General features: G+C 39.3%; 1 protein-coding gene across 3 annotated transcripts; it reads right to left on the reverse strand.

Moving 5' to 3' along the window:
• Positions 1 to 876: 876 nt before the first annotated feature.
• On the reverse strand, positions 877 to 23,813 carry MIX23 (mitochondrial matrix import factor 23). Of its 3 annotated transcripts, none has more exons than XM_014829602.3 (6): positions 23,640 to 23,782; positions 22,771 to 22,887; positions 14,403 to 14,528; positions 8,900 to 9,046; positions 4,091 to 4,150; positions 877 to 1,169 (listed from the first exon to the last, which is right to left on the reverse strand). In XM_014829602.3, the coding sequence occupies exons 2-6, from the start codon at positions 22,819 to 22,821 to the stop codon at positions 1,119 to 1,121; spliced, it is 435 nt and encodes a 144-aa protein (XP_014685088.1). In that variant the 5' UTR covers positions 22,822 to 22,887; positions 23,640 to 23,782; the 3' UTR covers positions 877 to 1,118. The 3 variants fall into 3 exon arrangements, with proteins under 3 accessions (XP_014685088.1, XP_070365067.1, XP_044627430.1); XM_070508966.1 differs by having other exon boundaries at positions 23,372 to 23,769; XM_044771495.2 differs by lacking the exon at positions 22,771 to 22,887 and having other exon boundaries at positions 23,372 to 23,813.
• Positions 23,814 to 23,824: the final 11 nt, after the last annotated feature.

Consider the following 23,824-nt stretch of genomic DNA (forward strand, 5'->3'; position numbering starts at 1 on the left):
ACTTCAGACAAGAGACCACCTGGCTGACAACCTGATTTCAGCCTGTGAGATGCTGAGCAGAGAACCCTGTCAAGCCTGCCTGGACTTAATAAACAAGTGTGACTTCAAGCTGCTAAAGTGTGGTAATTTGTTAAGAAGCAATAGAGAACATACAATCATCCTGTACTAGAAAGCGCTTTTCTGCAATGACCAAATCCTGCAGTTACAGCAGGTTTTCGCTGACTCATTTGAATACTGACATGCAAGCCGTCCTCTGCCTCTTCTTTTTCTGAATTTGTTTGACTGCTTTCCTTTTCATTGTCCATGGAAATACTTTCCAGAAAAGAAATTCCACCCAAAATTAGTTTTTGCGTATGAAATAAGTTAAGGTACTAAGAGAAAGCTTCTTATCCAGCCTATAACACTGCCTGTTACTTAAGAGCAATAAACCCACATGGATAAATCAGGGGTTAAAATCATCAGTGACTAAAAAAGGTCCATGTTCATGCCTATAAATTTGATATCAAAAAGGTATAATACAGGGGCCGGTCCCGTGGCCAAGTGGTCAAGTTCCCACGCTCCGCTTCGGTGGCCCAGGGTTTCACAGGTTTGGATCCTGGGTGCGGACATGGTACCGCTCATCAACCTATGCTGAGGCGGCATCCCACATAGCACAACCAGAAGGACCTACAACTAGAATATACAGCTATGTACTGGGAGTTTTGGGAAGGAAAAAAAAAAATAAAGGAAGAAGACTGGCAACAAATATTAGCTCAGGTGCCAATCTTAAAAAAAAAAAAAAAGGCATAATACAAATCAAGTCAGATACTGAAATTTTTCTCTTACAAAAACTTACCGTCTCAACTTGTAAAACAATCAAATAAATATGTACACTGAGTCAGAAAATTATTTTAATAGTTACAAAACATCTTTTTTTCACAGAATCAGTATAAAATAGTAGTTGATTTATCCATAATTATCAGAATTATTTATACTTGAGGTCTTGGCTAAGCGGGGCTGAAATCAACACAAGGTCTTGGACTGTTGGCTCAGAAACCACCCTAGGAAGCCCGCCTTGTTGATGTCTGTCATGCTCAGCTCTTATGAGATGACCCGGTCCTTTTTAAAAAAGTATCTTTTTATTCATTCTTTGGAGGCTTGAAGTGAATTCGGCAGCGTTCATTAAACACCTAAGATATTTAAACAGAAACAAAAGTCACTGAGTTGTCCTGTATAAACCAGGCCTGGAACTAAATTCAATTTGGCACGATTCAGGAGGATATAACCGTTTCTGTCTCACATCAACATATTTAGGAAACAGAGGAGTTTCCTCACAGCGTCAAACTGACTGAACTGGTGCTGAGAGCACAGATTAAGCATCTACAAGGTGCTAAGAGCACAGAAGGCCTTGATATCCATTTATAAGACAATTTTAATAAAATTTAAATCATTCAAGGAAAAAATCATCACAAGCTAGCTTATTTAGCAACTAGCAAACATTCAGTTCCATATGCTGGACATATTTTGGACAGTTAGACAAAAATATCTAAAATAAGTTTAAGATAAAGCTTTTTTTTCCTCTTTTTACAACAGATTTTATTTAGACACCTGTTATGTTTTTCTAAACAAGTGCCAGATCCTTCTCACAGTACATATACCTGAAGGGAGACCAGTCTTTTGCTAAATTGTGTGATTGATGTAATGTTTTGTTCTATTTACCTTGTTCCTAAAAATCTAAACAAATGAAGTATCATAAATGTTAAAAGAACATTCTATGACTGTCTGTCAATATGGGACTGTGCTAAATAAAAATTTTGGTACAGCCATTCAATGGAATACAATGCAAGCATAAAAAAGAATAAGGAAGCTCTTTATGTTCTGACTTGAAAAGATTTCCAAGACATATTAAGGGAAAAAAAAACCAAAGTGTGGACAGTACACTTCCATTTGTGTGCAAAGGGGAAATATGTGTGTATGTGTTTATGAGTTTATACACACACATACATACATAAAGTTAGAAAAGATACAAATATCTGAAAGCATATACAATCCTTTCAGAGAGAAGGGAAAGGAAGCAGCTGAAAAAGACGACAAGGCAGAATTTTTACTGTATACCCTTTAATATTTATAAACAATTTAAATTATGTGTCTAAACATTTCAACTGTCCAAATAAAAAAAATTATAAAAATCTAAAAGAATTTCTTCTCAGAATCTACCCTTCATACTTGACGTAAGGAGAAATCATTTTTAAGGTTAAAAAAAAAACCCCAAACCTAGGCTGGCCATTGTGGACTATCATAAAAATAAAAGAAAAATCTACAGAGGAAGCTTTTAAGATAACTGGTATTATTCAATTTCTTAAGCTGGGTAGGAGATACACGAATGTTCCCTTTATTAATTGTCCTTAAATTCTACATGTTACATACTCTTTGGTATGTGTATCTCACAATTAAGACAAAACATCTAGCAATTATACAGACTCTTTCTGGCTCTTTTGTCTAACAGCTCATCTCATGTCAGTTCCCAGCCCTGACATTTCTCTGGCGTTCCCAATGCTCAGACCAGAGGAGTATTCCGTTTGCTGGCCATGACACATACTGGTTGGGACAATATAGACGACTTGGCTGAGCTTCCCCGAGTCCTTTTCCTTATTGACTTCCTAACCACTTTTGCTAGCCTACTGCACCATAGCTACATTTTCTACTTCTCAAAACAAGTAGAGAAGGGCCAGCCCGGTGGCACAGTGGTTAAATTCGCAAGTTCAGCTTCTCGGCGGCCCAGGGTTCGCTGGTTTGGATCCTGGGTGTGGACATGGCACCGCATGGCACGCCATGCTGTGGTAGGCGTCCCACATATGAAGTAGAGGAAGATGGGCATGGATGTTAGCTCAGGGCCAGCCTTCCTCAGCAAAAAGAGGAGGATTGACAGTAGTTAGCTCAGGGCTAATCTTCCTCAAAGGAAAAAAAAAAAAAGTAGAGAACCTCACTTTCTATGGAGTAGATGGAGCATATTTAAAACTAATTATCAAGTCCAAAAGTGCTTCACTCTTCCCACTGCAATACATTTACATACATCATCCTCTGCACTGGGTTTTTCAAATCTAATATTTATTCTACCACTCCCCCATCCCCTCCCAAGAGTAAATATTGTCTCTCTGGAGAATATAAATGGACAGATACTGCCAAAATCTTTCAAGCAGCAAACACCTTATCACATTGGTAGAAATGGCAGGAATAGGAAATCTTGGCAAAGAGGACAGGATAAAAAAATGTGATAAAGCAAAGAAAATCAATTTGTATTTTGCAATTTATTCATGGCTCTGTAAGTTGGTATATTCTAGTTTTCGGTTCAGTTAACGTCTCTGTGGGTTTAACCCCATTCTACTGGTTAATTTCAAAGGAGAAAATAGAATTTTCAGTTAACTGTGTCAGGTTTAATAGATTTTGCCCTTTGGAAATCTTGGGAATTTTAGAGAGGGGTACACAAATATAACTTTTTAGAAAACTAAAGTGAGAATTCTGTGATTTTTGACTACATGTGAAGCTCTGGGATCTTGGTCCCCTAATCTAATTCCCAATCACAACTACGCAAGTGGTAATAAGCAGCATGTGAATCTAAGAGCCATACAAGGCCCTATTATCAGATACCAGTAAAGCTATATAAAGAAAAAGTTTCATGATCAGATATGTCAGAAAACAAGCAACTGTGAAGGGTAGCTAATGATATGAAAATTTATGGAAAGTAACTGGGCTCAGAAAGGCTAACTTTAACAAATAACCTCATTGAAGGTTCTGAGCTAACCAGAGTACTAACTCTAAATATCAAATATGCCCATAATTAGTATTACGAAAGATATAGAATGTCTCCAACTCTGTTACCATGACGGGTCATACAATTCTACCATAGGACTGCAAAGCCAGTTTTCCTAAGATGGCTATTTGGATGCTAACCACGCCCCCCTCAAAGAGTTAAAGCCTTCAGTTGCTGTCAGTGGAAGATCTCCATTCTGTGGAGCCCCAAGGCACTCTTTACTCCCCCCCTCCCTTGGTTTCCCTTTGCTAGTTCAGTTTCCTTCCTAGTTATCTCCAAGAACTAACCACCATTTTATACCTTCCAGCTCCTGTCATTTACCACTTCTTCAACATTCAGTTCTGACTGCATCCATTTCAACTGCAAGAAAGTAAAAAAAAAAAAAAACAAAAAACTGAAGTTATGAAAATTTAAATTATAGAACTAAAACCAAACTCTGCAACATTTTCCGAACAAAACCAGCTGCTGCTCCTGCAACTTTGTTAATGGTATTACCTAGGCTAGATGTTGGAACCCTCTTTGACACAGCCCATTCTCCCTGTATGTAATCATCAAATCTTATAAAGCCATGGTTCTCAAGCTTTGCTGCATATTATAATCACCTTGATAGCTTTAAAAAAATCTCAAATGCCCAGGTAGTTCACAAAAGAAATACAAATGGCCAATAAACATATTTTTTAAATGCACACTCTCACTCATGTATAAAGAAATGCAAATTAAGCCATACTATGACAAAAATTTTAAAAAATGAAGAAGTCTAATAAAACCCAGTATCAGTGAGGGTGTGGGCAAAGATACATTCACACACATTTTTAGTAGAAGTATAAATTATTGCAACCTCTATGGAGGGCAACTGGGTAAGACTTAACAAAAATGTAAATTCACAGGTCCTTGAACTCATTAACTCCAGTTCTAGGTATTGATCCTACAATGCAGATTTGTAAAGACAGCACAGAGGGATAAAAAGAAGGACAAGGAGGTGGCAACCTGATTTGGATAAAGAAAAAAGAATCAGGAAGAAAAATAGAGAGAGAGGAAGGAGATGTCTAAGGCCTACGTGATCTGCAAAGGCCTGAGTCTCCCACACCGTCAGCACAGAGCCGCATCTGAGGCTACAAATGCTCAAGTCTTGCTAACTTTCTTCACACCTGCCAACATAAGTATCCATCAGAAAAATACCTATTCCGTTGCTAGGCCCAGACGGCAGGGCCCATCATGCTCCTAATTACCTCTGGTCAGAGAGCTTGAGAAGAAAGAAGGTGGCTAGTTCCAGAAGGGGGCTTGACAATATACAGGAAAAATTACGAGAAAAAAGCATGGACTAGAGGTTGAGCCAGCCAAGAAGTTAAAACCAGGATGATTTCCTCGAGCCAAAGTCAAGACCAGGCCAGGAGATTTGGGAACAAAATGCCAGAGAGCTAGCCAAGATCCCGGGCAACCATGCTTCGGGGACCCAGGCCAAAGAACCTGACCAATGAGGAGTATGGCTCGGGCAGGAGGTTTGCGAAACGTGCATGTAACACCAGTCACACTGGAACCTGGTGCCGATCCAACAGTTCCTTTTAAACTCCCTTCCTGGACTCAGAACTGGTGTAAGAGTATAGGCAGCACTAGGACTGAAACTGTGGGACAAGAGGAAGGACTGCACTTCTGAGGACTGGTGTACTGCGGAGCAGGAACAAGCCTAGAGAGGCTCAGCTGCTGACACCAAAGCAACCTCCGTTTCCGATTTTAATCAGCTATACAGACCCGAAATCATGAAAGTTGCACTGCTGTGTCAAAGCCTGGACTGAATGCAAAGAAGTAACACCTCCAGACAAAGAACAGTGTCATCATGTACCACTAAGACAGTCTCCCTAACTACTCCCAAGTTTTTTTTTTTTTTTTTTTGAGGAAGATTAGCCCTGAGCTAACATCTGCTGCCAATCCTTCTCTTTTTCCTGAGGAAGACTGGCCCTGAGCTAACATCTGTGCCCATCTTCCTCTACTTTATATGTGGGACGCCTACCATAGCATGGCGTGCCAAGCGCTGCCATGTCCGCACCCGGGATCCCAACCGGTGAACTCCGGGCCGCGGAAGCGGAAAGTGCTCACTTAACCATGCGCCTCCAGGCCGGCCCCCTGCTCTCAAGTATTTAAAGGGATGTCATGCAGAAATGGGTTTAGACTTATCCTATACAGCTTTAGAGAGAAGACTAAGGAGCAATAATAACACAGATTTTCACAGTACATAAGAAAATCTTGGAACAATTACAACTGTCCAAAAAGAAACTGCACTGCCTCAGAAGATGATGAGTTCCCCCACCCCTTGAAGTAGTGGTTAAAGAAAAGGTGGAAACCACTGGTTGGGGGATACCGGAAGGAGGATTAATGTAGCACATATTGAGTCCCAGAGACTCAAAAAGGAAAGGAAAAGAGCCGCTACTTTCTACCAGCCAATATGCTGGCTCTTACATACATTATACAATTTAATCCTCACCAAAAAAAAGAAAACAGGACGTTATTAAGTATCAAATCCATTTTACTAACTAAAAGTCAGAAGTTTCAGAGCAATTAATTTATAAGTTTACAAAGCCGCCAAGTGATAGACGGGATTTATTTCCTTAGAGTTGTCTGCCTTTATAACCTACGTTCTTTCTACTCTTCAACCTTGCAGATACTATAGCCAACTTCTAATACAATTTCAGCACCACCAACAAAATGCTACCTCTGAGACGATTGTTTTTGAGACTCTGAGTCTTAAACAGACAAACATCCTCTCAAAGGCTGCTAGCAGGTGACAGTAGTTATACAGTTCCAGCAAGGAATGTGCCTTTTCTGAGTTAAGGACTCAGGGAAAGAACCGGGGACTTTTAGATTGGCACCTCTGTACATAAATATGTTCACTAAAGTAATCAGAATTTGACTATTACTCACAACTTAACGTAAAAACCCTGACTGGATCCAGAGTCAGAAGAGATGGGTTAAAGTCCCAGTTCTACCTCTTACTAGCTTGTGACTTTGTGGACGTCAGGTAGTGTCTGAGTCCCAGGTTCTTCCTAGAGAAAATAAAGACGTAGAGCCGGAACAACTCTAAGAGCTGCCTCTTTCTGATTCCACAGTCATCACAGCAAGCTTGGAAATAAAACATAATTCAAGTGTCCTTATTTGCTTAAGTACTCCTCATGGTTACCCTCTAGTCCTAAACAGTATCGGGCTAGAAAGGTCCCTCTCATAACTCGCCAGCTGCTTTCTAAAACCCCTCCCTGCAGCTGTCATCCAGGGAAGTCTCTCTGGGCCCTGGCGGCAGAAGGCAGAACTGAGGGCAGACCAAATCATGTGCCTCGATCACTCCCACTCAGCAGTTTCTGGACTTTGCTCTCCACTAACAAGAGTCACTCTATTCTTTACCTCACTTAATTTGCAAATAGTGCCTTTTCATTTTCTGATATAATAGCCCTGCCCTGCAGTTTCCTTTGTCAATACCTTCCAGAGTCAGTTAAAATACAAAATCCAAAAATAACTAGATTTTAACCAGCTTTATCTAAATTATCTATAGGCCTTCATAAATACTGAGGGTAGGGTAAGATGACCATAACAGCCTAAGTTCCCTGTCTGAGGAATCCACCACGGCCTGATGAAAGAATGAGCAGCCATGGCGCAGCTGTCACGAACAAAGAGAGCAGCGAAGGCAGTGGAGAATCTTGAATCCAGTGAGACTGCATCGGTGGGATGACTGAGAAATGGCACACACTCACCTGTGTGCAGCTACAAAGACAAAGCCTTGAGAGGGATGATAAGGTCCCCTTTCCAAGCTTGGCTATATCTACTAATCAAAGGGCAAACCTCACGACTGTTCAGTATGAAAATGATTCCATCTCACACTGGATTTTCAGTCACCAGACATGCAAGGATCAGTAAGTCACCTATCGTGCCACATTAAAATACAGATAGGATTTTGATAATTGTACAGTGGTCATGTAAGAAAAAGCCCCTGATCTTAGGAAATAACCAACACATGTATGAGGAAAGGAGAAAAATGTGTCTAACATACTCTCAAGAAGGTTCACGAAAAAAAAAAGTCTATGTGGGGTCAGGAGGAGACAAAGAAAGAGGGAGGGAAGGACGGAGGCAGAAGGGAGGTGGAGAGAATGAACTGCAAAGCAGGCGGGGCAAAATGTAAACAGTAGGAGAATACAGGTAAAGGGTACATGGGAGTTTCCTTGTACTATTCTTGTAAGTTTTCTGTAAGCTTGATATTATATCAAAATAAAAAGTTAACCTTTAGCCCCCATTCCAAAAAAATGGCAATACATTCCACATAATAAAATATGGTATCCATTTCAAGTGTTGTCTTGACACGTCACATTTAAGGGCTATAAAGAAACAGTTCTGCTTCATTAACCATCTCTGAGGTGTACACCCTATCTGTATTACAGCTGACTTTGGGAAGATAAGGCTTCCTCTGACATATCACTCAGTGGACACTTGCTGTTTTCTTAAAAACCACAACTTCAGGGATGGGAGATGAAGTGGAAACAAAGGAGTGTCCAAAACCAGCCAAAGACCCACAGCAACTTCTCCACAGCAGGGAAATAAATTACAATGAGGTTCTAGTGTATCTGGCTATATTTAAATAATACTACATTTTTATGGCTGAGAAGGGTAATATCCTGAAGTTAAACATCTGTATTACATTTCAGCAGATTTCTATAGATGAAACCAGAGGTAAATATTTTCAAAATGTAAATATATTAGAAAAATGTTTCTGCTCAAGCCTCAAAAGAGATACAGATGTGACTTCCCTAGATTTTAAGTGTTGGTCTGTATTAACCCTTTTATCTTTAACAGTGGAATATATAAAGGAATGGAAATAAAATATTATTACATGCTTCTTTTAGCTAAAGCTGCTACATTGCATATGTTTATGAAATACACATTAATTTACCAATTAATATCCAAAGGTAATAAAATAAAGCCCACTAAAAATGAAGTATTACTCTCCTGGTCATTTCTTTTTTTAGGTAATAAGCATATCTTACTCTAAATTTTTCTTATTAAAAAGTGCCTTTATTTTGAAGGCTAACTTTGGAAAAACTGTCTCAGATATGTAAATCTTGTTCAACTTACCTTCGTCTGTTCTTTTCTAAGTTGCTTTAATAACGTTAAATCATCCAAATTCTTTTCTCTCTCTTCTCGGAGGTGTTTTACTACTGCTGAAGTCTGAGCTATACAATTTTTTATGACTCTATCCCTACTAGCATGAGCCTCCATCAACTAAAAGAACAAAGGAATGAAAAGAGAAAAATCACATCAATTTATCACGTTAGTGTTTTTTTAAAAACCTTACTTTCAGACTACAGAAATGTAACACTCTCTAAAACAATTTTTTTTTAAGATTTTATTTTTCCTTTTTCTCCCCAAAGCTCCCCAGTACATAGTTGTACATATTTTAGTTGTGATTCCTTCTACTTATGACACGTGGGACGCCGCCTCAGCGTGGCCCGACCAGTGGTGCCATGTCCTCACCCAGGATCCGAACCTCGAAACCCTGGGCCACCGAAGCAGAGCGTGCGAACCCAACCACTTGGCCACGGGGCCAGCCCCCTAAAACCATTATTAAAAATTGAATCTATTGAAGAGAAGATTGTGCTGAATCAGCTAAACCACCTAAAAACAGATCAAAAGAAGCACCTCTGACTGTAGAAGGTGTGAGGTCGGGTCGTCTTCTTCCTCGAGCTACTCCCAGGGCTTCCTGTTCTTCCTGCATCCCCCACACTGGGCTTTTCATTTCCGTCTCCTTTCCCTACAACCCCTTCTCTCCCCATTATTCCATCCATGTGTTCCTCTATCCTTTGCCCACCCTCACACACCTTCTGGGCCACTTCCTATTGTTACTCCTCCTCTCTTTTTTTGTCCTTTCAGCCTCATGTTGTCATCAAGTGCAATAAATTCTAAGATAAGCGATATAGAGAAACTCTTAGGTACAATAAAGAAAAACAAAGAATGCTGCATTTACCTATGTAAGACAGAGCCCTTTTCAAGATTTTAAAGTTTAAATATTAATAAGGAAAAATTGTGTATGAAGTACAAATTATTGGCTCCATCAATTATGTTGATCTGACAGAGCAATTCTTTACTAACTTTCATCTTAATGTAACAAATCCAGTACAACAATTCACATCTATTTTCTGCCTTGATTCACAAAGTATGATGTTTATGTTTGGCTACACTCCCATGACCACAGCCAAATTTTGATGACACCCCAAAAATTTGGGGAAGAGGAAACAGCAAAACACTAAAATAGTATGTAATCACCATTATAATTATGGTACCTAAATAATGGTGTTCACCTCCAACTAAAATTTAAGTGTTAACTTGCTCCGTGTAATCATATCATATCATTCCTTCTTCCCTCTGAACAAAGAATATCCTAATGCTATGCTAGTGATAGTTATAATAGGGTAAACCTAACCTAACCATTATATATATATATATATATAGGACTAACTTAGCCATCCTATAAGCATTCTTCATAAGTTACTTGAAATACATCTCTTAAATGATCATATCAGGACCCAGTGGTTGAGAACTACTGGTCCAATAAATGCCAAGAAAGAATAAACCTTTGCACTTCTAGAGTGCAATACTAAAAGTGCATTAATTATAAATCATACCAATGTGAAAAGAAGGAAATTAAACTGCCTAATAGCCATTAACCCCACCTCAATTTCTCTAATATGCTAATTTTTTTCATTGTAACATTGAAGATTCACAAGGACAGCCTCAAGGTCCATATTTCATTGGGTAATATGCTGCTTCTGTTACCTCTTCAGGTATAATTACAGAAAATTAAAGAAGCCATTGAGGGTAGGGAACTACTCTTCTCAAAACAGAAAAGAAAAGAACCATCTTCAAAGTTAAGAAGTTCTCCCTGTAGCTGTGTGAGACTGGCTAAATAATTAAAATTTCCAGGCTTTAGTTTCCTCTTTTGTAAAATTACGGATTATGAGTAAATAATCACTACCATCCTTTCTACCTCTAAAATTTAGGGGCAACATGATCAATGCACTGCTCAGATGTCAGATGCTATTTAATCACTTTAATATTTTGTCTAACCCCCCAGCAACTGGTGAAACAGCATGAGCACCAACTAGAAATGCATCACAACATTCTCATTTTTCTGTCTGCATTTTAAAATCAAATTCAAATTGTATGCCCTTTATCAAAATGTTCAATATTTGACTTTCAGTCTCTCTCACCAGTCCCCCTCCTTGGTTGGGCTTTCCTCTGCTCTCCTCCTCTTGAACATGGCCCCCTCTCCTGTGGAGACACTTCTAGCCACAGACCACTGTCCTATCCTCACCTGCTTACTTTTCCTTCAGATCAGCCCCACTGTGAACCCACTCCTACGTGGACAGAAATTACTGGGCAAATCATCTTTTACTTTATATCATCAATTCTTTCTGTCTGGTTTTCATGACCATCCTTCAGCAAAATTCAGAATTAAGACCCATATACAAGAGGAGTATGCATGGACTTCTGCACATGTATGTCAAAGGAATGAGGACGACTGTAACTAGTGATAGACTGTGTGACATGAGCCTACCAGAGAAATATACAGCACTAAACCAGGATTATTAGCTCATTAGTAATTCAGATGCTTGAGGATTTGGTCACACGAGAACTGTCTCTGATTATATATAAAGTTGTTATCAAAGGAACTGAGATAAAATTTATTAAGAAACTCAGTAAGGTAAAAGGCAAGGCCTTTGGTTAAAGGAGAAAAATCTTGAACAATAACCATATCACAACCATATTTCTTTTGATTTGGGGCAAGCAATTTTGAAATGAAGGCATTTGGAGTGGGGCAAGACAAAGATTCAAAAGTAGTCTAAAGGGGCTGTACCTAGGACTTCCTAGTGTTACTTTAGTGTACCAGAACTCTGAAAACTTCTTTTAGTCCAAAATTTTCACTTACTATCTTTTAATCATTATTTTAAAACAATGCTTTTTGACTTTAAGGAAAATATAAGGCAAACAGTTTCCCTGATTATAGTTTTTTGGTATTTTTCTTTCTAGAACAAAAGTTGATTGTAAATTAACTCTAAATTAAATTCTGATTTCCCAAACATCTAAAACATTTGTTTTAGAACCCTGACGATGACCCTTGATTTAACTATCATTAAAAACAAAACAAAAATTATAAGTTTTTGTCATGGTCTTTTTTATGTTTTAAATCTTCCTCCAGAACTTCTGACAAAAGGATGCAAGGGGACGCAGACCATTTAAACATATATTCCAAAAGTTCATTATATTAAAGAGATACTTTTCAAACTTAGCCTAAATCAATCATTATGACACCAAGAATAGTTTTGCATTTGCAAAGCACTGTTCCAAGTTCACAGACTTCTTATTGTTCAGTACTGACTTTTATGTTTATCTTGAGAATAAATGATAAACAACGTAGAGCTAGAAAAATTTCATAGATTGAAGGGAATATGCTCTAATAAGGGGATTTCATTGAAGTTATTTTATTTTTACTAAGAGTATATTTTTAAGGTTTAGAACTTCTAAAATTAGTGCTTCATAATAACTTTGCTGATCATCTCCTACGAACACGTTATTATCATTAGAGAATGCAAACATTCCTTCACTGGCTGTAGAAGGAAGGGTCAGGGACTAAAGTAAGTCAGAGTGACCATAAGCAAGTTGGACATTTCACAGTATTCCACTTGTTTTTTTTTTGAGGAAGATTAGCCCTGAGCTAACACCTGCCACCAATCCTCCTCTTTTTGCTTAGGAAGATCAGCCCTGAGCTAACACCCATGCTCATCTTTCTCTACTTTATATGTGGGACGCCTGCCACAGCATGGCTTGATAAGGGGTGCCATGTCCGCACCCAGGATCCAAACCGGTGGACCCTGGGCTGGCGAAGCAGAATGTGTGCACTTAACTGCTGCACCGTGGGGCTGGCCCTAGAGTTCCACTTCTTAACCGAGACAATATTTAAGGGAACTCAGTGGTACTTATTAGCATGGGCACTCTGCTGCAGGCCTGATCCCTGGCTCAAAGCTTCTGGATAACCAATCCTTTACATAACGTTTGTGTTGCTGGATCCCTCTAGGATACAGACAGACAGAGAAAAACCCAAACATGTACACAAGAATATCCAAAACAGAAAGGTTCCAAATGAACTAGGCAAGGTTATCCTGGTTCAACAAAGGGATAAAAAATACTGCTACTACTACTACTAGTACTAGTACTACTGCTAACAACAATAACAGGAGCAGCAAGAGGTTACATGTAAAACATTTAGTACAGTAAACACTTCATATTAACTCATTTAATCCTCTAACAACCCTATCAACTAGGTACTATTATGATACTATTTGACAAGTAAGGAAGCTGAGGCAGCGGTTATGTAACATGTTCAAGGTCACCTAGCTAGGAAGTAGCAGAGGGAGGAGTCAGGATCTAGATGTGGAATCCCGGTTGTTAACCACTACACCATAAACCTCTAGGTTACTCAAAAGGCTATAAATGGAAACAACTGAATACATTATCAGGTAGTATGGGGACTATGAGTAGCGGGGGGGGAGTCACTAAAACGTTGGTAAATTTTTAGTTCTTTAGACAGAGCTACCCAAAGAAACTCAGTGAATGTCAAATACCCTAACAAACTAGGACGTGGACCCACGCACCGCACTTCCAATACCGGATTCCACTCAGTAAAGCCCACAACCCTGCAATTTCCTCCAGCCACAGGAAATACCTGACCACTCAATAACATAATGTACTTTCACATAAAAGCAGAACAAAAATATCAGCAGTTAATGCTCTGCATTTAATTGATATGAATAAACTGATTCAAAATTGATTTTATTTTCGTAATTGAGGAATGAACTTCAGGTTTTAAGTAACACCTTCTTTACAAAACTATGAGTCCAAATAGTAATCTTGTGGTAAAGCCTAAGAAAAGGAAATGCCATTTCAACATTAGCTTCATTAATGAAAAGATATAAGTAAACTATAAAAAAATACTTAGCTACATCATTATCTACTTTTGCTTTTGGAAATTAAAAGAGAAATAAAGGAAATCTTTAAGAGGCAGTGAAAAAACATCTACTTGAGAAAACAAAGCCTTTCCTCTCTTCCAGCCGCCAAATGCTTCTATTCCCCTTCCTGAGGAGTGAGGGAGAAAAGAAGGAGAGAAGGTGTGAAAGGTTTAATTCCTCCTTATATCAGCTATCTGGCTCCTTACAATTGATTCACTCAAAGCCCCTGCTCTGGTTTCACGTAGGAGGGTATGTTTTACTTAACTGTTTCACTCTCTCCTTCATTCTTTGGTGCATGAGGTTTCCTTAGTTAAAGGCTGCCCACGAGGGGGCCAAAACCCGACTGCTCGCCTTCCTTAGAACCGTCTCTTCACACACGTGTGCATAAGATCACGTATTTTCCTTAGTTTGCAGAAACCAAATCAAGACTTACACACAGCCTCAGGTATGAGCAAGAAAACATAAAGATGTCACTCTTTTATCCACAGTATAATTATATGTCTATTGCTTTCTTATTTTATCTGCAAAGAAGGTATAACAGAAGCATAAAAGAAAGACTCAAAAGATGCACTTACAGACTCATAGAGTTGTTTACAGGTTTGGCTGGCATCAATTTTCCCTGCAAAGGAAGCTGTTGGAACCGTAGTGTTTAGTTCATGTACTATTCTGTCATCAATCGTCCTCATCACCTTGAGTAATTCCTATACATATTAAAAATAAAAGAAGAATAACCTGCATGGAAGGTTAAGTGATAAAAAGGAAGCATTTAAACAAAAAAATAAAGCTCTCGGATATTTTAAACTCTCTAAGTTAGGAATGGGGAAACCACACCAAATATACTACAACCACAGGAAAATCTTTATTACAAGAATGATAGGAGGTTATGTAATAGTAATTCCTACAATGGGCACCAACTCTGATTCCTTTGCTGAAATGTGATTACCTTAAGGACAAAGATTATTTTATTCATTTTTAAACCCTATTTGCAGGCACAGTGCTTAGCAGATAGTGTGCTCTTTCTGTCTCCATCATACAGCCAATAAAGGGTTCTACTGAACTTGATTACCTCAAATTGGCCAAAACAATCCAGCAAAATTCTTGCTCTATTCCTTTGTCTATCATTCTAAAGCGTGGTGCTAGATAGAAAACTTCTAGAAAGCTATACAAGAAACTATTAATAGTGTTTAACTTGCAGAAATTAATCTATACCCTTTTAGGTTTTTTTAAAAAGTTTTTTTCTATAATTGTGTATTATTTTTGTAACAAAAATAAGTAAAACAAAGCACACTGCTAGAAAGGGAATTAAGTCTCTTTGTGGCTTTCTTGGTCAAACAAGTAGAAATTGGTTTTACCTTTTTACTTCACATTTCCCAAGGATCTCTTCCCCCTGAAAAAGGCTCCAACTCCCAAAAAACAAACCAAAAGAAAAATAGTACCAAAACGGTAGTGGACTTAGAAAGACTCTGCTGAGTGTACCTACACAGCATAGTCCCTTCTCCCCACATTTTGATTACAATACTTCTTTTCACTTGTCACTAGAGAAATGCTGGGCATCAGCTACGTTCTAGCTCCAGATAACATGAATTCTAGAAAAAGTTTCTAACAGTATACCCTTCTCTTTCTTTTTCAATTGTTTCTTAAATTCTCCCTCCCTCACCTGCCCCACAAAACAAAATATGATCACTGAAAAATCATCAAGAAAATAGAAGTATATAATACTAGGAATATACTTATTGAAAACATACAATAAGTTAACATTCAATATTAATGTGTACTAAAAGCAACTTTGCTTGATCCTCTACCTCCCTCAACATATCAACCTATTTCTTTCCTTTACCAAACTTAAATCCATGACTGAAACCTACTCCTTAATTCTTTCTTAATCCATTTGTTAAAATAAAAACTTTTATTATGATTAAAGTATTACACAATCATTCTAGAAAGATTAGAAAAAAATTTTAAAGAAAATAAAAATCATCCTTGTTAACCATTATTAATACTACAAGATGTCCCTTTAGTTTTTTCTACACATACCTAGGAATATTTTTATAAATTGAGGTACTATATAACATTTTAAAGTCCTGCTTGACGACACTGTACCATGAGCATTTTGTCCTCATTACTAAAACTGCCTTGAAGACATTTTTAATAGTTGCACAAATATTCTACCCTATGGAGGTATCACTACTCATTTGACCTCTTCCCTAATAATGAACATTTAGGTGTTTGCAATTGTAATAACCATTCAGGCCATTCAGTCTAAGCCTGCAGTCTAGATTCTGTTCCGACCAGTCTATTAATCTTTAGTAATTTGATAATTTAGTAACTTAATAGCCCTTTCCAGATCCCAACCTAAAAGTAAAACAGCTTGTAGAAGGCTCATAATTCAGACTAATACAACACAGGCAAACATCAGGTCTAAAACCAACTTCACTATCTTAGCCTCTCTTCTTGTATCTTTCTATTTTTGTCAATAGTATTATCATTCCCTGTAAACTAGAATTCTTTATTTTTTTTTTTAAAGATTGGCCCTGAGCTAGCATCTGTTGCCAATCTTCCTTTTTTTCCCTTCTTCTTCTTCTCCCCAGTGCATAGTTGTATATTCCAGTTGTAGGTCCTTCTAGTTCTATGTGGGACACTGCCTCAGCATGGCTTGATGAGCGGTACTAGGTCCGTGCCCAGGATCTGAACCAGTGAAATCCTGGGCTGCTGAAGCAGAGGGCACAAACATAACCACTCGGCCCCTAAACTGGAACTCTTAAGGAATAATCTCAACATACTCAGCACTTTAGAGCAACCACCACTATAAATAATCTTTGTAAGTGGTAAATTCCAAATGAATGGTGACAGCACTATTTAGGGAATCAAAAAATAGGTAAGTAGCAGACAGGAACCTTTCCTGCCAGCTTTCCCTCCTACAACTTGCCTATTAAAAAAAAAAAAAAAAAACGCTCCTTTAAAATCTCTCTTCTTTTCCCATATCTAAATCAAACTGATCTTCTGAGGCCAAGGTTTAAATTATACCTTTTAGATGAAGCTTTCCCTGGTGGTGAGTCCTCAGCAATCTTTCTTCTTTAAACACATGCAGCAGTTATAGAGAGTACCGCAGAGTTAATTCATTTATTAACTCACTCTGTATTCAAAAAATATTTACCGGGGTGGCCCATGGACAAGTGGTTAAGTTTGCGTGCTCTGCTTCAGTGGCCCAGGGTTCGCTGGTTCAGATCCTGAGTGCAGACCTACACACCACTCATCAAGCCATGCTGTGGCAGCATCCCACACAGAAGAACTAGAATGACTTATAATTAGGATATACAACTTTGCACTGGGGCTTTGGCAAGGAAAAAAAAAAAAAGAGGAAGACTGGCAACAGATGTTAGCTCAGGGCCAATCTCGAAAAAAAAATTACCAATGTCTACTATGTGTCAGGCACCATTCTAAACACCAGGGCCACAGTGGTCAATAAAACAGAAAATGTCTGTGCTCTTACAGAGCAAAATTCTCATGGGGAAGGCAGACAATAAACAAGTACCCCAATAAACAAGATAATTTCGGTACTGAAAAGTACTACAAAACAGAAACCAAACTGAGGTAATGGGATGAAGAGCAAACACCTAGTGGGCTGTGGCCGAGGGGCTAATACTTTAGATAGGGAGATCAAAAAAGGCCTCTCTAAGGACACAGCATTTGAGCTGAAGCCGAATGATATGGACGAGCCAACTAAAAGAACATCTGGGGAGATAAGTCAAAAATTATGAGGCAAGAATAAATTTTGGGGTGTTTGGAGAACTAAAAGACAGCAAGTGGGCTGGGAATGAGTAAGGCGAAAAGTGGTAATAGGTGAGGTCAGAGTAGACCACAAAATGGAGAACAGAGACCATGGAAACAATTAAATACTGGGTTTTTGTTTTAAGTTTTTTGCAGGGAAAGATTCACCCTGAGCTAACATTTGTTGCCAATCTTCCTCTTTTTTCCTCCCCAGGGATCGCGAACCTGCAAACCCCAGGCTGCCAAAGCACAGCACGTGAACTTACCACTACACCACCAGGCCAGCCCCTAGAGCTTGGCTTTTAATATAGTAGACACTAGCCATATGAAATTATTTTAATTAAAATTAAATACAATTTAAAATTCAGTTCCTCAGTTGCACTAGCCACATTTCAAGTGCTCAAGAGCCACATGTTGCTAGTAGCTACAACACCAGACGGCACAAATTTCCACCATCATGGAAAGTTCTATTGGACAGTGCTCAATTTGAGAAAACATAGTGACAATCTCAAAACTGATAATGTACTTGTTTAGGGATTGCTGAGAACTATAAGCTATTCTTAAATGTCACAGAAAAGATACTAGAAAAGCTAAAGATAAGGGGGAAGGGGAAATGAGATTCAGGAAGGAATTTCTTTCACAATCGCAGAGGAAGAACGAAAAGAACTCTAACTACCTCATTAGGCACACATTTCTTTATAGCACAAAAAGTGCCAGAGCTCTTAAGGCAACTCCCAGAGGGTCTAGAGAAAAGCTTGGGCAACCCTCACAGACGGAAAGAAACTGAAGGTTAATGTAGGCACAAAAGTGCTGCCGTTAAGTCACAGGTATCATTCATAAGGAATTACTGGCTGCATATCTGATGCCTAGCTCCAACGGCATCCCCTCTCCCTCTCACAAATTCACCGAGAAAATATACAGAAGATGCCCCTGAGCAGACATCATACACAAAAACAGCAACACGAGCCCACAGAGATAATACAGAAATACACATAGTTCAGTGGCTGTCTGAACACTACGTCTCTATATGGGATCTGGAACCCTAATCAGTTTCTAAATGTCAAAGTATAGCAAAAGATAACTCCCCAAATTTTATAGTGTCTCAACTTCTCCTATCTTTCATCCTCCTCAAAACAAGAAGAGATTCTGATATATCATGAATCTCTAATTTTAGCTGACCCCTTAAAATTCTTCAGGTACTTACCTTGGAATTGCATTTTATGTCTTATCTGTAATTGTGGGGTGAAAATCTCATCCTCTTGGAGGGCAATTTCACTACCGAAGGAGTGCCCATATTTAGTCGTAAGGAAGGGTAGAGAAAACTTTCTGTTGTCCCTACAATTATACTATACTCCATTCCTAAGATTAATCCTTAGGAAAATTCCTTTTATTATTTTGGGCAGCTTTTAGGGTATTTGGGGGAGTGGTAAAAGGTCTATTATATGACAGTAAAATAAAAATGTACTTCGAAGAATGATCCAGAATGTCTTAACCTTTCCTCTCCTCACCCTCTGCCTGAAGGTACCCAGAAGTAGATCTCACTCACATGGTGCTCTTTTCAGACAGACCTGATTCCTTGAATTCCATTTTTATAGCAATGTTCACGCTGTGCTCCCCCCAAGCCAGAAATACACACTTGCCTGAAACTGTCAGAGTCCTCTAACACCCAACAGCTCCAGGCACAGGAACAGAGAGCAGCTGGGCATGTTGCAAAAGGAAACATCATTGACGCTAGAAAATAGTCTATTTAGTCTGTACCTAATTACCATACAACTCAAAATCAATTGTGTATAAATGAAAAAATATTTCTAACAGAAATACCAAAACCCAAACATTCTGGGGAAGAAATACTTAGTTGATTTTGTTCAGGTGAAATATGAACTGGGTCTCAGGATGAGGAAAAAAGGATTTCAAGGGGGCAACACGTGAAAACAAGCACAGAAATGACAAAGAGCACAATGTGTTTAGGGAAAAGTAGGCCTATGTGGCTGGACAGCAGAGTTGAAATGTATGTTGGAGGTGGTGGGGTTGGGAAGAGAGAAACGTATGAATAAGGACAGAGGTAAGAGATAAAACTAGGGAGAGGCACTTTGGGATTGGATCCTGTATGCCACGTTAAGTAGTTTAGACCTGGTCATATAAGCCTGAAATTAGATGCACGGTTCAGATTCTAAAATTTAGAAGACACCAGTATGAAGCCAGAGTATTATGGAGATCAGATTGAAGAGGGGATATATTAGAGAAAGGAATGCTGCAGACAAGGAGGGCTATCGCAAAGCTAGTTGCAAAAACTATAGGGCATGAACAAAGACCACGGCAGTAGTGATGAGGCTTCCTAAAGCATCTCTGATAATTTCACCCCCTCTGCTCAAAAATGACTCCCTAATCTCACACTTGGCATTCAAGGCCTTCCATAATTTGGTTCCAATTTTTTGTATAATCCCAATGTGCCTCTGTGTAAATCCTCAATTCCAGCAATACTGATTTGCTATTTCTCCCAAATACATAAGATTTTCTGCCTATATATAGTTCCTTCTACCTAGAATTCCCTTGGTCCTGTCCACCTAAGGCCCAACTGAATTACTATCTTTCGATTTATTTCTTTCTGAATTATTATTGTATTCAAATTCTCAGTATCTTCAACACATTTCATATCCCCGCTTACATTAAGTTCCTTGTTTTATATCCCATCCACTGGGTTTCCCCAAGTGCCTCGTACCTGGCAGGTATCTGTTATGAACTAAACTGTGTGCCAAATTTATATGCTGAAGCCCTAACCTCCAACGTGACCGTATTTGGAGACAGGGCCTTTAGGATGGTAATTAAGGTTAAACGAGGTCATAAGGGTGGGGCCCTAATCCCATAGAACTGGTGTACTTATAAGAGAAAGAGACACCAGAGATCTCTCTCCCTCTGCACGCAGACGCCAAGTGAGGACACCCATGATGAGATGGCTATCTAGCTTTAGGTGTGTAGTAGGCTACACCATCTAGGTTTGTGTAAGTACACTTTGTAGTAGGCTATACCATCGAGGTTTGTGTGAGTACACTCTATGATGTTCATGCAATGACAAAATCGCCTAACAACACATTTCTCAGAACCTATCCTATCCTATGCGTTCAGTGACGCACGACTGTATAACAAATTAGACTGTAGATTCTAGACGGTGGGTATGAGTGTTCACTGTAAAATCTTCTCAACTTTTCTGTAATGTTTGAACATCTCCACAATAAAATTCTGAAAAATCTATCTAAATCTTTACAATAAAAAATACATGATTTCCCATTTCTCTTGCACAATATTCACTGCAGTGCTTTTCACATTTAGGGTACTTACATTCAAATGTAATGGTTTCATAGCTTTAAAAAAATATAAACTTTGATTATTTGTGAGTATGCCAATTAATCACAGTTTATAATTTTATCAAATTCGTCGAAGCCTAAATGTTATACTAAAATTTTACATTTTTACAGTGCCTTCGTTTATGTGCCTCTGAGGCAGCAGGGGCAAATGTTCTTACACTCATTTACAATGAGGTTAAATGATATGCCAAAGCCAGCCCTGGAAAACGAGATCTTCTGACTTTTAACCCAGGATATTTTCCGTTATAAACCACAGATTTGGAAAAGTCCTAAAGAAACTATCTACAAACTTCCCCCAGGTTTCCTTAATGAGACTCATTTTATGATCTTTTTATTTACATTATCTCTGTGAATGGAATGGTTCTGAAGACAGTTTAGCTTTTACCCCACTTACAACATCTTACCTGACCTGCCAGAAGGAAAATCAAAGTGTTCTTTAAGCACTGCTGGATGTTTTAACAGCTAAAAGAGATCTTTTGAAATTTGGTTTTAGAGATTCAAAAAATTATGGAGATAGAAGGAATTTTAAATGTTACTTATTTTACAGATTCAAAAGTTAATTCCTGAAAGGGTAGAGTGATGAACTCAAGGTCTCAAAGCTGTTAACAGCAGAAGCAGTGCTAGAACCCAGAACATCTAACTCCCTAACCAGGGCTCTTTCTGATTAATCTTAAGGCTACCATTGCTCAATTATCTGAGCTCATGAACTCAAGTTAAGCCACAGTACTAATGTGACAAGACCAAGGCCACAAGTGGGCCAGTTAATCTTAAATATTCCATTTACTTTAGATTCCAAGTCTTTCTGCTATCTTAAGGTTTTTATTTGTATTTGCTGACCACTTTGATCACATCTGAACTCGGCTGCTCTTGTGCTGATCTAATCTGAGGAGCAGCTGAAGTGGTGAAGAGGGTTGCAAGAAATGATGAAAAGACCCCATAGAAACTTCTTTGGCCAAATCTCTTTGTCAAATAATTCAGTTTGTTGAGGTTATCTTCAAGAATACCACTCCCTACAAAACGGCTCAAAGCAAAAAGCTTACTACAGATAGGCCAACGATATGTGAAGTAATTTTTCAATATCTTTAGTTAAAAACACATTTGTACGGTCATGATTTCTTAACTCTTTACCTACACTGCAGCACATTTATGCCTACATTGGAGCAGATAACTTTCACAGCAACGTGGTCAAAATTCAGATCCCTGTTCTTTAATTCCTAGGGTTAATAATTAGCCCTAGACTTCCGGTGACTGAATATATACACGACACAGCCTTTTTCTTAAATGTTACGTTTTCTCGAATGATTAGGAAGACAGTAGCACCAGAGCAGGTATTAGAATTAATGACTCTTCCAAGGCTCCAAACGTTCTGCCCCACCAAAATAGTAAAACTTCTACCAAGTGTTTTGTTTTATCAAATAAATAAATTCTCCTTCACTTTCTTCTGTCCTACAAATGCTCAACTTAAAGGAGGGGAATGGCACAGCCTAGGAACTGAGTTCGGGGATGGCTAAAAGGTTGTTACAACCTCCACCCGTTGGGCCCGAGCTCGGCTCTACCACCGCGGAACCACCCAGAGTTTCCCAGTGCGGTTACTCAAGGCCTTGGCAGCGCCGGGAGAACCATGAGTCCCGCGGAGCAGCCTCTCTCCTTAAGGCCAAGCCCGCGCCCCCATGACCTCCAATGGCTCGAAGAAGGAACCTTGAGTTGCCCGCTTCTCCCGCAACTGGTTCGCACTCCCTCCCACGTCGAAACAAGAATATGGTGCGGGGACAAAAGGAGGGACGCGTCTGTCACATGAGGAAAACCCCATCACCTGGAACTCGGCGAACTCCTCACAGTTCACACCGCCACTGGGCGCCGCCATATTGGACAAACGCGAGGCCCCCGCCGCAAGCCAATCAGCGCGGAGCAAAGGTGTCCACGACGCCGCCTAACAAAAAATATTCCGAGGGAAATCAGCGAGCAAGGGGTTTGTCTTTTCCCTGGTCCTCATCCACATCGAAGGCTGTAGCTTTGCTGTCCTTTTCACTCCTACCTCTTTAACATATTCTCCTAGAACTGGCCCTGATGCACGGATCGAAGAATGTCAGAACTTAAAAGGGATCGTTTTACTCCAATCCCATTTTCTTAGAAAAAGAGAAACAGTTTTCTGGTCGCACCGACCAGGTCGTTCGAGGAAGAAATCTAGAATAGAAGTGAGGTTTTTTTAAGCCTTTCCTCTCCATTATTTACCTCCCATCCCTGGAGCAGAGGAGCCTTTGTTCGTTAAGAATTTGGGACCGCTAAGAACTAATGAAAAGACATTTCTGGCAATGTGGGGTAAGGGCTGAATAAAGTGTTTAGGTATGGAAATAATAAAACGTTTAGTTTTATTTTTAAAAAAAGGCAAATAGCAAACAAAATAGAGAGCATACCTGTGAATTTCTCAGGTAGCCTGAGAGGTACTCCCAAAGCCAATAAGAGAGAGGGCCACCGGTCGCCAGGAGCCCAATTATGTGTTTTTGATAAAGGCAAGTATTCATTGAAAACACTAGAAAAAGTGTACTGAAATACTGGTTTTTCTAGGCAGTGTGATTTCGGGGTCTACAGCTCACAAAAGTTCTACAACGAGCACATTATTTCTCTTCTATTTTAAACGGGTACTTCCTCAGATGCAGAGAACTTTGCAAACGCCCCCGATACCTAGACTCCGCAAAAGCATCCTCAAGCATGCGTTCGGGACGCCGCGCATGGCAGGACAGGGCGGGGCGCGCCGCCCGCACATTCAGCTCGTCACGCACGTCCTACACGCTCGGCGCAGCGCGCAGGCCCCACCCGCACGCCCCGCCCTCAGGCCCCGCAAATCACGCGGGCCCCGCCCCCACGCC

Source organism: Equus asinus, chromosome 5 (genome assembly GCF_041296235.1).
Source record: "Equus asinus isolate D_3611 breed Donkey chromosome 5, EquAss-T2T_v2, whole genome shotgun sequence".
Classification (NCBI taxonomy): domain Eukaryota; kingdom Metazoa; phylum Chordata; class Mammalia; order Perissodactyla; family Equidae; genus Equus; species Equus asinus.